Source organism: Mobula hypostoma, chromosome 9, assembly GCF_963921235.1.
Source record: "Mobula hypostoma chromosome 9, sMobHyp1.1, whole genome shotgun sequence".
NCBI classification, from domain to species: Eukaryota; Metazoa; Chordata; class Chondrichthyes; order Myliobatiformes; family Myliobatidae; genus Mobula; species Mobula hypostoma.
In genome coordinates this window covers 35935376-35950311 of record NC_086105.1, presented here as the reverse complement: position 1 = coordinate 35950311, position 14936 = coordinate 35935376, and the positions used below count along the sequence as shown (strand labels likewise).

The window sequence follows — 14936 nt, the reverse complement described above, 5'->3', positions numbered from 1 at the left end:
CCGTACGAGTCTTCAAGCTCCTGAGCCTTCTCCTGGAGGGAAGAGGGATGAAAAGTGTGTTGGCTGGGTAGATCGTGTCTTTGATTATCCTGGCAGCACTGCTCCGACAGCTTGCGGTGTAAAGTGAGTCCATGGATGGAAGATTGGTTTTTGTGACGTGCTAGGCTGTGTTCACGATCTTCTTCAGGTTCTTCCTTTCTTGCACAGGACAACCTCCACACCAGGTTGTGATACACCCCAGAAGAATGCTTTCTATGGTGCATCTATAAATATTAGTGAGGGTTTTAGGGGACAGGCCAAATTTCTTTAGCTTTCTCAGGAAGTAAAGATGCTGGTGGGCCTTCTTGGCAGTGGACTCTGCTTGGTTGGACCAAGTCAGGTCATTTGTGATACTGATCCCGAAGAACTTAAAGCTTTTGACCTATTCCACTTGCGCACCACGATGTAAATGGGGTCGTGCGGTCCACTACTCCTTCTGAAGTCAACAACCAATTCCTTCGTCTTGCTGACACTGAGGGATAGGTTATTGTCTTCGCACCATTCCACCAGGTTCTTAATTTCCTCTCTGTACTCAAACTCATTATTACCTGAGATACGTCCTACAATTGTTGTGTCATCAGCAAACTTATATATTGAGTACGATGGAAACTTGGCTACACAATCATGGGTGTACAGTGAGTACAGCAGGGGGCTGAGTACACAGCCTTGTGGGGCACCGGTGCTCAGAGTGATTGTAGAGGAGAACTTGTCCCCTATTTTTACAGCCTGGGTCCTGTCCGTGAGGAAGTTGAAGATCCAGCTGCAGATCTGAGTGCTAAGGCCTAGGTTCCGGAGCTTAGGAATCAGTTTACTTGGAGTGATGGTATTAAAGGCAGAGCTGTAGTCAATGAAAAGGAGCCTTACATATGCGTCTTTATTCTCCAGGTGTTCTAAGGAGGAATGTAGGGCCAGAGCGATGGCACCTGCCGTTGACCTGTTGTTCCAGTAGGTGAATTACAAAGCATCAAGGTTGACCGGTAGGCTGTGGTTGATGTGTGCCATAACCAATCTCTCAAAGCACTTCATAGCAATTGATATCAGAGCTACAGGTCGATAGTCATTCAGGCATGCCACCTTGCTCTTCTTCGGCACCGGGATTATCGTTGTCTTCTTAAAACACGAGGGGATCTTAGACTGAATAAAGGAGCAGTTGAAGATGTCAGCAAACACTCCAGCTAGCTCGCTTGCACAGGCCCGGAGAATCCATCCCCGGATGCCACCGGGGCCCATCGCCTTCCTTAGATTTATCTTCAGGAAGGCCCTTCTAACATCCTCCTCGGTGACAATGAATCTCGATGCCACCAGGTCCGGTTCATCTGGAGGGAGCAGGACGCTCCTCTTCTGTTCGAATCTTGCGTAGAATACATTACTGTTTATTCTGACAGGCACATAAAAACTTTGTACTCTCAAAATTTCACTTACCAAATACACCTTTGCCAGAGAACAGCTTGTTCCAACCCACCCTTGCCAGATCCTTTCTGATACCATCAAAATTGGTCTTTCTCCAATTTTGAATCTCAACCCACAGACCAGACCTATCCTTTTGCATATTTACTTTGAAACTAATGGCATTATGATGTCTAGATGCAAAGAGTTCCCCTACACAAATTTCTGTCTCATTCCCTAATAGCAAATCAAGTATCGCACAATCTCACATTGGACTTCTACATACCGATGAAGGAAACTTTCCCGAACACATTTGACACACTCTATCCTATCTGGTCCTTTTACAGTATGGGAGTCCCAGTCAATACATGTAAAGTTAAAATCATCCACTATAATAACCTAATGTTTCTTGCAACAGTCTGCAACCTCTTTACAATCTTGTTCCTCTAAATCCCTCGGTGGCCTGTAATATAGCCCCATTAACGTGGTCGTACCTTTCTTACTACTCAGTTCCATCCAAAACGCTTCACTAGACAAGTTATCCAGTCTGATCTGACTGAGCACCACCGTGACATTTATTCTCACTAGTAATGTCACCCCCCTCTTTAAATCCCTCCCACTCTGTTGCACCTAAAACAAAAGAACCCCAGAATATTGAGCAATAAGTCCTGCCCCTCCTGCAAATCTGTCTCACTAATGACTACAATATCATAATTCCAGGTGTTGATCCATGTCCTGAGCTCATCTGCCTTTCTTATGATACTTCTTGCATTATATATATATATATATATATATTTGCTCAGCATAACAAAACTTTCAATTTACAGATACATTTACATTTCTTCCCCTCACAGATATCAGCTATCAGAACACTTCCATCAAAATACAGACATCACCCCAACATCTTATACAAAAGCCCTTATTAGTATAGCAGACTGGTTTACAGAATATTGCAAAAAAGGTTGCCATATTTTATGAAAAATATTTGTTTTTGAGTGTACCATATATGTCAAGAAAGTCCAAAGGAATGTATTCCATGATTAATTTACACCAACCATAAAGTCTAGAGGCCTTATTGGATATCCAACAAAGTAAAATGTTCTTCTTTGCACAGGATGTTAAAAAGACTTTTCCGATGTGCATTCATAATACGACTGCTGGGTAAACCTAAGAGAAAAGACACTGGGTCCAGTTCAAGTTCCATCTTCAGAATCTTTTCCATTTCACCCAAAATACCACTCCAGTATGCCTGAAGCTTGGGACAAGTCCAAAAACAGTGGGTGGAAGTTCTAGTATTTACTTTACATTTAGAACATACTGCAGAAACCCCCGTCTTAAATTTCAAGAGTCAGATGGGCTCTATGCAGAATTTTGAGTTGCAGTGCTTTAGTTCTATTACAAACTGAAATTTTCTTTGCATTATCACATGTTTCAGCTGTAAATTCTACTCCCAGCTCTTCTTCTCAGACCTTTCCCAGCTGCTCAGCCTCTCCACAAGAACATTCCCTCAGGATGCTGTAAAAAGTACTAATGGAGACTTCACCCTCAGAACAAAACACCCTCTTTTCTATGTCAGAACTATAGAAATCAGTTAACAATGATGTTTTTTTCTGTATAAAATTCCCTTATCTGAAGGAAATGAAAAAGATCCTTATTGGGTATGTTAAATTTCTGTACTATTTGACTAAAAGACATCATCATTTCTTCATCAAACAAATCTCCTAGATGAAAAATACCCTTAGAAATCCAAAGTTTAAATCCAGAATCCATTACGCCAGGCTGAAAATCCGGACTGCCGGTTATTGGTGTCAAAGATGATATTTTTGCTGCGTTAGCCTCAATTTGTCACACTGCCTTCCAAGCCCTGACTGTATTAATTGTTATTGGATTGCGACAATATTCCTTAACTAGTCTCATCTTATTGAGGAAAAGTAAATTAATAAGAGGGCATTTTACTTGTGAAGCTTCAGTGTCTAGCCAAATTGAGGAGGGGTCCCTGCAAACCTGGTCAACCACATAAGATAAAAAGGAATTTAATTGATATTTTTTGATGTCTGGAAAATCCAAACCCCTAGACTACTAGGAAGCTGTAACTTAGACATTTTAATACAGGGTCTTTTTTTGTTCCAGATGAAAGAAACAAAGCAGCCATTTATTTTTTTTAAGTATTTGTTGAGTAAAAATGACTGGAATCATTCGTATTGGGTAGAGCAGACGAGGAAGAATGTTCATTTTGAGGAAGGATATTCGGCCAAGCCAAGAAATGGGAAGAGTGCTCCATCGCTCAAGATCCTGTTTGATTTTGCCAAATAACTGTAAAGTTAGCTTTGAACAATTGATCAAACGTAGGTGTGATAAATATGCCTAAGTAAACAAAACTTGTCTGCGACCATTTAAAGGGGAAAACACGCTAAGTGTCAGGTACCTGCTGCAGATTCCCCAGAGGCATAGCCTCTGATTTAGTAAAGTTTATTTTATAACCTGAAAAGGCGCTAAATGAATTGATGCATTGTGTAAGATGGTGCACTGATATAGCAGGGTTTGATAAGAAAATTAGAACATCATCCACATACAATGTAATTTTATGTGACTTTAGCCCTATGTCTGGAGCAGATATTTTGGGGTCTCGCAGAATAGCCTCTGCCAATGGCTCGATCACTAGTGTGAAAAGTAGTGGTGATAAAGGGCAGCCCTGCCGGCTGCCCCTCAGAATACTAAAATTATCCGACCTAATACCATTAGTAAGAATCGCAGCCAAAGGATCATTATAAAGAATCTTCACCCACTTAATAAAATTATTGCCCAAACCAAATCGTTCTAAAGTGAAAAAACGATACGGCCATTTGACACGATCAAAGGCCTTTTCTGCATCAAGAGAAACCACCAAGCCATCTACTGCCTGTTGCTGACATGCCTGAATCACATTTAGTAATCTTCTGATATCGTTATATGATCTACGGCCTTTTACAAAACCCGTTTGATCCTCTTTTATGATAAAAGGTAACACAGTTTCTAATCGCAATGCTGAGGTTTTAGATAAGATTTTAAAGTCAACATTTAACAATGAAATAGGCCTGTAGGAGGCACAATCTTCAGGGCTCTTTCCTTTCTTAAGAATTAGGGAGATATTAGCTTCTCTCAATGATAGTGGGAGGAGACACAATTAAATGCATGATTGAACGTGTTTAGCATAGGCTCTGATAATAACCCTGTGAACTCTTTATAGAATTCACTAGTGAGTCCATCAGGACCAGGGGCCTTCCCACTTTGGAGCTGTCTCACAGCTTCCTGTATCTCATGTATAGATAATGAAGCATTGAGGAGGGACTCTTGTTCAGAAGAAACGCCGAGGAGATCTAAATTCCTGAAAAAAGACTCCATCTTAGATTGTCCATCATTACATTGTTCAGATTGATACAATTTAGAATAAAACTTCTTAAACACAACATTAATCATTTTAGAATTACTAGTGAGGGCTCCTGTCCCATCCCTAATTGAAGCAATAGTCTGAGAGGCATTTTTCTTTCTCGCTAAATAAGCCAAATACCTACCTGGTTTTTCACTATGTTCAAACAATTGTTGTTTAGCAAATGTCAATTTTCTTTTGGCTGCTTGTGTAGGAAAAAAGCTTAGTGTACAGCATAGGGTAGTGATATTCTGTAACTTGGCTGCATAAGGCTTATTAATATAATCCTTTTCAGCTGCCGCAAGCCTTGCTTCCACCAGGCACTGCTGTTCTGCAGCTTGTCGCTTCTTACTAGCAGAGTAGGAGATAATTAATCCCCTTGCATAGGCCTTAGCGGTTTCCCAGAGCATCGATGGACTACTAGCTGATTTGGAATTAATAGACAGGGAAGTTTTAAATTCGTAAGTAAAGTAGTCTATGAATTTATTATCTTTAAGAATAAAAGGATTCAGCCTCCAATGTCCAGATCGTGCTGAATTATCTTTGGGCTTAATATTTAAATATACTGTTGTATGGTCAGATATAGCGATATTTCCAATTGTGCAGGATACAACTAAATCTAGGAGCGTTTTGGGGGTTAGAAAAAAGTCTATTCTGGTATAACACTTATGTTGATTAGAAAAAAATGTGAAGTCTTTGTCTGAGGGATTTAACATCCCCCAGACATCCACAAGTCCTAGTTCTCCACATAACCCCAGGATTTGTTTGGACTGTGAGGACAGCAATGGGGGAACCACTAGGTACTCTGTCCATGAGACAATTAAAATCCCCACCTACGATAATGTTTTGTATTGAAAAGCTTGTAAGTTTGGAATTTGAGAGGATGAGCTGCAGGGCAGTAAACATTGAGAACACCATATTCCTCTCCACATATAGAAGCCTTAACAATCACAAATCTCCCATACTTATCCTTAATGCAGTTTAATAACTTAAAAGGTAGGTTCTTCCTAATTAAAATGGCCACCCCCCCCCCCCCACTCCTGGTATTAAAAGATGAAAAACAGACTTGATCAAATCCACACTGTTGCAATGGGATTTAGATGTTCTTTGTCATTTAAATGAGTCTCCTGCAATAAGGCTATGGCCACCCTTTCCTTTTTCAGGTTTAATAGGATTTTCTTTTTCTTGATAGGTGAATGTTCCAAGTGCACAATTTTAATATATTACTGGTCATAACCCTTTATAACTATCATTTGACTCCAGAGGAGAAGAAACCTGACTTACGATCAGCTGAGCAACAATAAGCGAATAAAAAAAACACACAAAAAAACAAAGTGCCAACAGCACTGAATAAGAGGACTTAGCCCACACTTAAGAGGGATATCTGAACCTTCTAGCACCCAATATTCTGCCCCACTGCCAATATGGCATTTAACATAGTCAAAAATGAAAACAGAGCATAATTTATCAATCTACCAATTTGTTACCGTCATGTTTAAGCTCCTTCAGGCTGGAGCAGCACCGCTAATTTAAACAAATAATGAAACTATATTAATCAAAACAAATACGTTACCCATCCTATTAGATACCTTGCCGTCGAGTAATGAAAAAGTAAAATAAAGCGACCATCGAGCATGTAATCGTCCATAACCAGGGCTACACAATATATACATTCTTTAGCCCAACGTGTCTACAAGAGATTTAGCTTTGCCAGGAAAATCATATATCTTGGTGGTCCTTTTGTAGGTGATTTTCAGCGCCACTGGGTACAGCATAAAGTACAGGTTTCTGGATTCTCTCAGCCACTCCTTTACCTGGTTGAATTCCTTGTGCTTCCGAATAATGGCTGCTGAAAAATCTAAAAAACATAAGCATGGATCCCTCATATATTAAAGCCTGGGCATCAGTCCCACAGCATCTTGAAGCCTCCATCATTCTTTGCTTATCACCGAAATTATGGAACAACACGAGGACAGGTCGAGGGCGTTGGTCTGGGCCCAGTTTTGGAGTGAGTGTACGATGAGCTCTTTTTACATTAATGCTTCCAGCCTTGGTTTCCAAATCAAGGAAACTAGGCAGCCAGCCCTCAAAAAACTTCACTGGCTGGATGCCTTCTGTTCCTTCAGGTAGACTGATAATTCGTATGTTCTTCCTCTTACCTCTATTCTCAAGATCATCGACATGGTCAGACAGGCTTTGAACTTGGTTTTCTAGCGCCCGGATGCGGTTTTGAGCCTGATCAGCTACAGTCTCTACCACGGAGACTCGGCCCTTGGCTTCGGTCGTTCTTGTATCAAGATTTTTAAGCTCCAATGTGCGGTTCTGGACTGTTAGATTATGAGGACACAGAGTCCTCTTTTATTGTCATTTAGTAATGTATGCATTAAGAGATGATACAATGCTCCTCCAGAATGATATCACAGAAACACAAGACAAACCAAGACTAAACCAAGACAAAACTGACAAAAATCACATAATTATAACATATAGTTACAACAGTGCAAAGCAATACCGTAATAAGAGCACACTATGGGCACGGTAAAAAAGTCTCAAAGTCTCTCAAAAGTCCCATCATTTCACGCAGACAGTAGAGGGAAGAGAAACTCTCTTCCTGCCATGAACCTCCAGCACCGCAAACTTGCCGAAGCAGCACCCTGGAAGCACCCGACCACAGCCAACTCTTGAGTCCGTCCAAAAACTTCGAGCCTCTGACCAGCCCTCCGACACCGAGCACCGTCTCTGCCAAGCGCTTCAACCCTGGCCCCGGCAATAGGCAATAGGCAAAGCCAAGGATTTGGGGTCTTCCCCTCCGGAGATTCTCGATCGCACAGTAGCAATGGCAACGAAGCAGGCAATTCAGAAGTTTCTCCAGATGTCCCTCCGTGCTTCTCACATCTGTCTCCATCAAATCAGGATTGTGCACGGTACCTACTTACAAATACCGATATCATTTCAGAGTGGCCGCGCGCTGCGTCGCACCATCTTCTCCTCCCCCTTCTTTCTCACCTAAGGAGATCCGAAATAAATACTGAACCCAAGCTGCTTTTCCAATGACTATACAGGTTTCCCCCGCTATCTGAAGGTAGAGAGAGTGCACCCAGCTTCTCGTCCGTCATTTTGGATATGTTCTCCGTAACTTTCTGAATTACTTGATGACAAGCAGGGTCCAACATGTTAGCATAGCCAGTAGCAACTAGCTCCTCAGCCCCGGGCGAGCGCTCTGTGCAGTCCATCCTGGCCACCTTTTTAGTACATCTCAATGGCATGGTGTTGAAGCAGCTCAAAAAAATTACTCATCAACGTTCATGTTATTAAATCCGACACTTGGACATTTTAAAAAAAGTTGGAACGGATAGGTTTATTTGTGAAACTATCAGTGTTGCGGTGCTGAGCTCAGCGAGCAGACCTTTCACTGCACCGCCATCTTGAAAACCCCTCGAACTCTAGTTTAATCATCACCCCCCATGCAACAGGAACAAACCTTTTCGCTGGAATATTAGTCCTCTTACTGTTGAGGTGCAAACTGTCTCTTCTGTACAGGTCCCAACTTCCCTGAAAAAGTTCCCAATGATCCAAAAATATTATGCCCTTGCTCCTACACCAATTCCTTAGCCACAAGTTAAGCTGTATAATCTCCCAATTTCTGGCCTCACTAGCACATGTTCTGCTGGGTAACACTAATTTCTAGTATGAAAAAACTGCAATTTTTTCTTTTTATAACTACATTTTTCACTACATTGAAGATTAGCAAGTTTGTCAATGGATCCAGTCAATGTTACCAATGAAAAGAAGGAAACTAAGTCAAAAGATCTCTGAAAAGCAGTTGAATACCAATATTTATGTTTTCAAATTACATTAAAGTGGCAGAAAAATAAAACACAATTCACTAAAATGCAGTATTTTCATATGAAATCTTAACTTTGATTACAGCACATGCCCATCAGGCAAGTGCTACTTACACTGATTCTATAAAGGTTATATAGTTGCAACGTTAATGGCACGCACACAAAATCAGTTTTATTAACATTGATGAGCTACTTTTTGTATCCAAGTGGATGATTTCCATCCCTAAATATTATACCTGCATTGATGTTTACAGATCTATCTCTAATAAGTTGACAATTATTTTCTATCCAACATTTATCAAAGTTAGTAACAAAAATAGCTATACTGATAACACCGAGCCCACTTCATACTTTTGTCTTTTTCACTCTCATTCTGGGCACTTACACTTCACTCTCCCGGTAACTTATCCGCTTTGTTTCCTCTCATACATAAAAGTCTCAGCCACAAAGAGCAGAGGTGGAGAGAGCTCCAAACTCTAAAACCAACAGGTAGGCAGAGAACTCTTTCCAATCCTTTCCCTGGTCATAATACATCTCCAGATACACAAAAATCCCCCTGAACCGTCTTTCTCACCTAAGGAGATCTGAAATAAATACCGAACCCAAGCTGTTTTTCCAATGACTATACAGGGTTTCCCCCGCTATCCGAAGGTAGAGCGTTCCCATGAAACGGTTCATAAGCCGGAATGTCGTAAAGTGAATAAGTAATTACGATTTATTAATATGGGAAAAATTTTTGAGCATTCCCAGACCCAAAAAATAATTTACAAAATCATGCCAAATAACACATAAAACCTATAATAACGGTAACATATAGTAAAAGCAGGAATGATACACAGCCTACATAAGGTAGAAATACTTTTCTACAGCACTGTCTAGCGCAACGAAAATCTCGCAGAAGCGCTCTGGGCAGAAACATGACGCAAGCTCTCTTGGCAGAAACACTCTCTCCAGTAACCTTTAAGCTATGAAGCTGCCAAATCATACCAAATAACACATAAAAATACACAGCCTATATAAAATAGAAATAATGTATGTACAGTGTAGTTTCACTTATCGGAATTGGGAAGACTCCAATAAATTGCAGTTTCGTCACAGTTAAACACTTGCTTATATGAGTAACCACCCGACGCAAGCGGCAATCGCCTCTGATCTGAGCCGACATTTACATGCTAAGCGGCGCTTAATTAATTAGCTTGTTTACTTTGGCTTTTTTCTTAAAGATGTGCTGGGTGCGTTCCGACTACTGCTGCACCTCTGCATTCTTTGCGGCAATGTATCGGTCCGCGGCCCGGAGGTTGGGGACTACTGCTTAAACTATGAAGCTGCCCTCGCCTCAGAAACCGATCAAACCACCCATGACTACCTTTAACTTCCACTTTCACAACACTTTCATCACCATCGTCCAGTGCTTTCTGATTTCTGACTAATTTCTCGTTAAGTTTAAGAAAACTTAATGGAACACCACGCTTTGTACACCCATCAATCCACTCAAGCAACAGACTTTCCATTGTATCCATTATTGGATGCCAACTAAGAGAGACCACTTTGCTACGAGCAGAATCAACAGTAACATCGGCAGCTTTCAAAATTCTTTCTCTCTGCGTACAAATAGTGCGAATGGTGGATGCAGGCAAGTTCAACACACGGACAATGTCCTTACTTCGTCACCACGATCGAAACGCTTAATTATGTCTAGTTTTACGGTAAGTATAACACCCTTACGAGCTCTTTAAGGCTGTTCTGATACCTTAGAACTCATCTTGCTAACGGATGCACAAAATAAATCGAGATAAAGCACGTGTTTAAGCAATGCCGGCTAGAATGCAGTTCCGGGGCAGGAGCTTGGCTGTTCGGGTACGCGCTGCCTTTTTTTGTGCACTGCCTTTTTTCGTAACAGTGAAAACACCTTCTGTTAGTGAAAACAGGTAACTAACGTAGGTCTTTCGAAACAGCGAGGTGTCATAAAGCGAACATTCGGAAAACAGGGGCCACCTGTAAACCATTGCATCTCCACATCACTGTCAAGAAACATTAACATATAATATAAAATAATATGATATCTAGTTCTGAAAGTGTTCACTGTGACTAGAAAGAGAAAATGGGGAATTTACTATGTGTTAAGAATGGTTTAAAGTACAACTGTAGGAAGAACTAATCAAAGTGGTAAGTAAGTCATTCTTAAGGCTTTTCCTGGTCTATGATGTAGAGCTGCATTATTTATTTAGAATACTTCATTCCAGAATTAACCTGGTTGCATTTTCTAATCTCTGTTGTGCAGCAGGCTATCTCAATATCAGCAGCATTAATTCTCTAACCAGACAAATGGCATATGAATACAACAGGGCTCTTTTGCAGCAAAGTTGTCACTGTATAAATTTGATTCTGCCCAAGAATAGTGTGATTGCTGTTCTTTTTCTTGTTTCATTCACATCTCAAAAGCATACTGCGAGTGCTTGAGGCAACCTACTATAAAACTGGATTGAATTACAGATAACTTTTGACGCTAATAGGCAAAAATGCAGAGCTGAATGAGAATATCTTTTTTCTTATCCTTGAAGAACAATGCATTGCACTATGAAACTGTCAGTCTGCAAACTTTTACACTGATAAAATGGAAAGAAACACACCTATAAAATCAGACCAATCTATATGAACACGGATGAGAATTTCATTCTCTCAAGCAGTAGTATTGTCACACTCTGCATCTCTGAGAACTATGGAGACAAATCCATATTGGAATTTTCATTGTATGAACAATGAAAAGTATATGTAAACTCCTTCCATATGAAAACATATTTTAAATATCAGTTTGTTTTAAAATATTATCTGCCAAGGATAAAAATTTATTTTACTCCTCAATGCAATGAAAAATTTCCTTTTTACTCCCATTGCTTTGCTTCACTGCATCATGCTTTAGAGAGAGAGCACAGGAATAATTCCTCACAGGCCACACCAATGTGACTACCAAACCGCAGTGATATAGCTAAAGTTAGATGAGGATGTTTTCTGCCAAGTTTCCATCTATCCTTGTGAAGAACCAAGTATCAGTCACACAATTCTCTATAACAGTACAAGTGAGATCATGAGCTCAGATCCTGGTTCATAAACTTCCAACTTACCACTATGTTGAAAAATATATTTACTCCTTTATATGTTGTGCCAATACATTGCCTCCCAGACTTGCTCTATTGAAGTTTAATTACCTTATATAAGACTGGTTCTTCATACATTGTATACAGGCATTTCTCAAACATCGGAAACATTCAGCAATAAGCTGCAAATGAGTTTCATGTTGTTCATCCTTGCCACTTTCAGAATTCTCAGTGAAGACCTTTATTGCAGCCAACTGTCTTGTCAGGATGTGTGCAAATACTTCAAACACAGATTGTGTGGCTTCCTCCCTAAAAAAATACAAAATAAAATCAGATTCACACAATATATTGCAGATTACTAAAATATTGCACCCAGGCACAGTAAACCGAATCACTAATGGTAAGCAGAGAGGACAAGGAAGAACAAAACAGATGTCAAAATAACATACATTCATCAGAGGGGACTGGAGGAGATCCCAAAAATCATATGACTGTAAACCACTGATTTTAAATATGATACATTGAGGACTTAAAGGCAGGTTAGAGGTTGAAAGGGGGATGAAAAGTGACAGAATACACACAGCTAGAGCTTATACGGATAATAAATCAGAAAGCAACACAGAAAAGAAGTGCAGTCCAGCTATCTTGAAGGAATGAGTAAAGGTAAGTGGCGGAACACCAAGTTGGTACACAACGTGAACAGGCAGGGCAATGATGTAGAAGTGAAAGAAATCATTCTTGATAATGGAAAGAGTGTGGTTAAGTTCATCTTAAGGGTAACATGAATGTAGATGAAAGAAGGGAGCATTCAGGCACAGTGTGCAGCCTTACAGACTAAAGGGCAAAGTTTTTGTAGGGAGTCAGGATACATCCAAAAATTCCCAGATTCTCATAGACTCATTGATAGCCCTGATTTCTGATCATTGTAAACACTGTCAAGCTTTTCAAACTCAGCTCCCAGTAACTGAAGTTGAGTTGCCCTTTCCCTGCTTTTCCTCTAACATCTGCATGGCTGGAAGTGTGCTGAGTTGAAAAAAAAAATGAGGGGACTGTAATACTAATTTTTATTCAGCATTGTGGCTGTAGAACATCACCTCACAGTTTCAAGTGAAGCAGATTTAATCCTCACATCCAATGCTGTCAGCGTGAAGGTTGCATGTTCCACCAGCATCTCTAAGACATGAAGGTTGGTAGGTAAATTGGCTCTGTAAATTACCCTTTGTGTGTCGGCAAGTGGTGGAATCCAGGAAGAATTGATGGAAATACGAAGAGAAGAAAATAGCATTAGTGTAAAAAGTACCTCATGGTTGGTTAAGACTCTGGGATGAAGGGCTGTTACATGCTGTATGACTTAATTAAACCAGCAGGGATTCAGATTCATACATCATAAACTGGCTTCAGCTTGTGCTTAAAATCCTAAAGGATGTAATTTTGCCTACAAACATAAAATGTCTGATTCAGGGCGGCTGCACAACAGCAACATGCAGGTGCAAAAAGGCAGAAGCACAGTGACCCACAAAGGGGGCCTTGCGCATGGTATTCTGGCAACAGATAAGAACATTTTGGTCATTATTCCATTGCTGGGTGTGTTTTGACAGGTGATAAGCACAAGGTTGTTAAGGAATATGATGTTATTATACAAACTTCAGGGAATAAATAATACTTTAAAACAATTCCTCTATAATAACTGGGAATTTGAAAGGCAGACTTGGCAAGAAGCTATTTATACATTAATTGAAGGTGCAGTGCAACTGAAGCAAAATTGAAATAATGTTGCAAATCTTGTTGGAAAGAAAGGTTAATTTACTTTTTTATAATAATGAAAGATGCCATTCTGCCATTGGGTCTATGACAGGTTCCCATACAGATCAAACCTTACAGTCCCATTTCTCTTCTTATTTTCCTGGAGACAGGCAACTTATTATATCTCACAAGATCATCAATGCCCCTTTCATTGTTTTGATACTTATGCGTGCTTTCCAGTAGCTGATTAAGCTCCCAGCGTGTCTTTGAGATACGGGAGGAAAGTGGAGCACCCAGCAGAAACCTACACAATTATGTAGAGAACGTGTAAATTTCATTCAAACGTCACCCAGAAAAAGCATTGAACCCGGGTCCCTGAAGTTCCAAAGCAACACCACTAACTGTCAGCTACATACTAGAGTACAATCTGAAAAAGGTGGGCACTCTTACTAGCAAAGCTTGGGCAGGTTGGGTTTGGATGTGTTGGAGATAAAGGAGTGAAAAAGTACATCTGAAACATTCATGTTCCTGTTGAGTTTTCACAAAGTTGATATGGAGGGAATGTTTCAACCTGTGGGAAAATCTAGAACTAAGGATGACCCATATAATAATAATATAAATGAAAGTCATGGCTATTTGGAATTCTCATGTTCAAAGGGCAATAGAAGCAACATCTTTGAATATTTATAAAGCAGAAGTGCAAGAAGGAAAAGGATGAAAAATTATCAAGGAAAGGTAAGAATGTGGAGTTCAGGTTACAATAAAATCAGTTGTAATCTTATTAAATGATGCAGCAGGCTTGAGGGACCAAGAGGTCTATTCCTACCCTGAGAGATTCAAACTTAATTGTTTTATAAAAGCAAGAGAACTCAGAAATCCTCACATAATAAAGAAACACTTCGCCATCTAATGAAATTCTGAAAAAAACCACATCATCACTGCTGGAAGGTCCCTTCAGATATTCTAAGAAATCTATCCAGCCAAACAAATAAACCTGCAGCACTGGTGATATCCTGCTTTATAAATTCCAAAGTGATAAAGTGTTATAAGTGTATAAACCATAATTAAATGGGAAAAGTAAGCTGTAAAACAAGATTATTTTCTTGTCAGATTAGAAAAGGTTATTAAAAGGACTGGCTTTTCTTTGAACAAGATTATGTGACTTCTTTCTTCAAGTTGTATATTTCCCTGATTATTTCAGGATTAATTTACATATAATATGTTTGTCAGTTTCTCACTGCTTGTTCTCAAGCTACTTATCTTGTTTTGGATTCATGCTTTCCCTATTTCTTTACTTCTGATTTGCTACAATTCGACCTGGAGGTAATTGATGAAGAATAAGGTGAACCAAGAGCAGCAGACAGCAAAATAATACTTGCGGAAAGCACAATCTTAACACAAGACTTAGAGAGAAAAACTATA

The 14936-nt window shown here is 39.9% G+C and overlaps 1 protein-coding gene across 4 annotated transcripts in view; it reads right to left on the bottom strand.

Annotated features, from left to right (window-relative positions):
• Positions 1-14936, bottom strand: part of atxn10 (ataxin 10) — a 219435-nt gene that overhangs the window by 197943 nt on the left and 6556 nt on the right. For all 4 annotated transcript variants that reach the window (XM_063059674.1, XM_063059673.1, XM_063059675.1 and 1 more), the window contains exon 2: positions 11883-12080. In XM_063059674.1, the coding sequence (XP_062915744.1) occupies positions 11883-12080 (198 nt within the window). The remainder of the gene's footprint in view (positions 1-11882; positions 12081-14936) is intronic.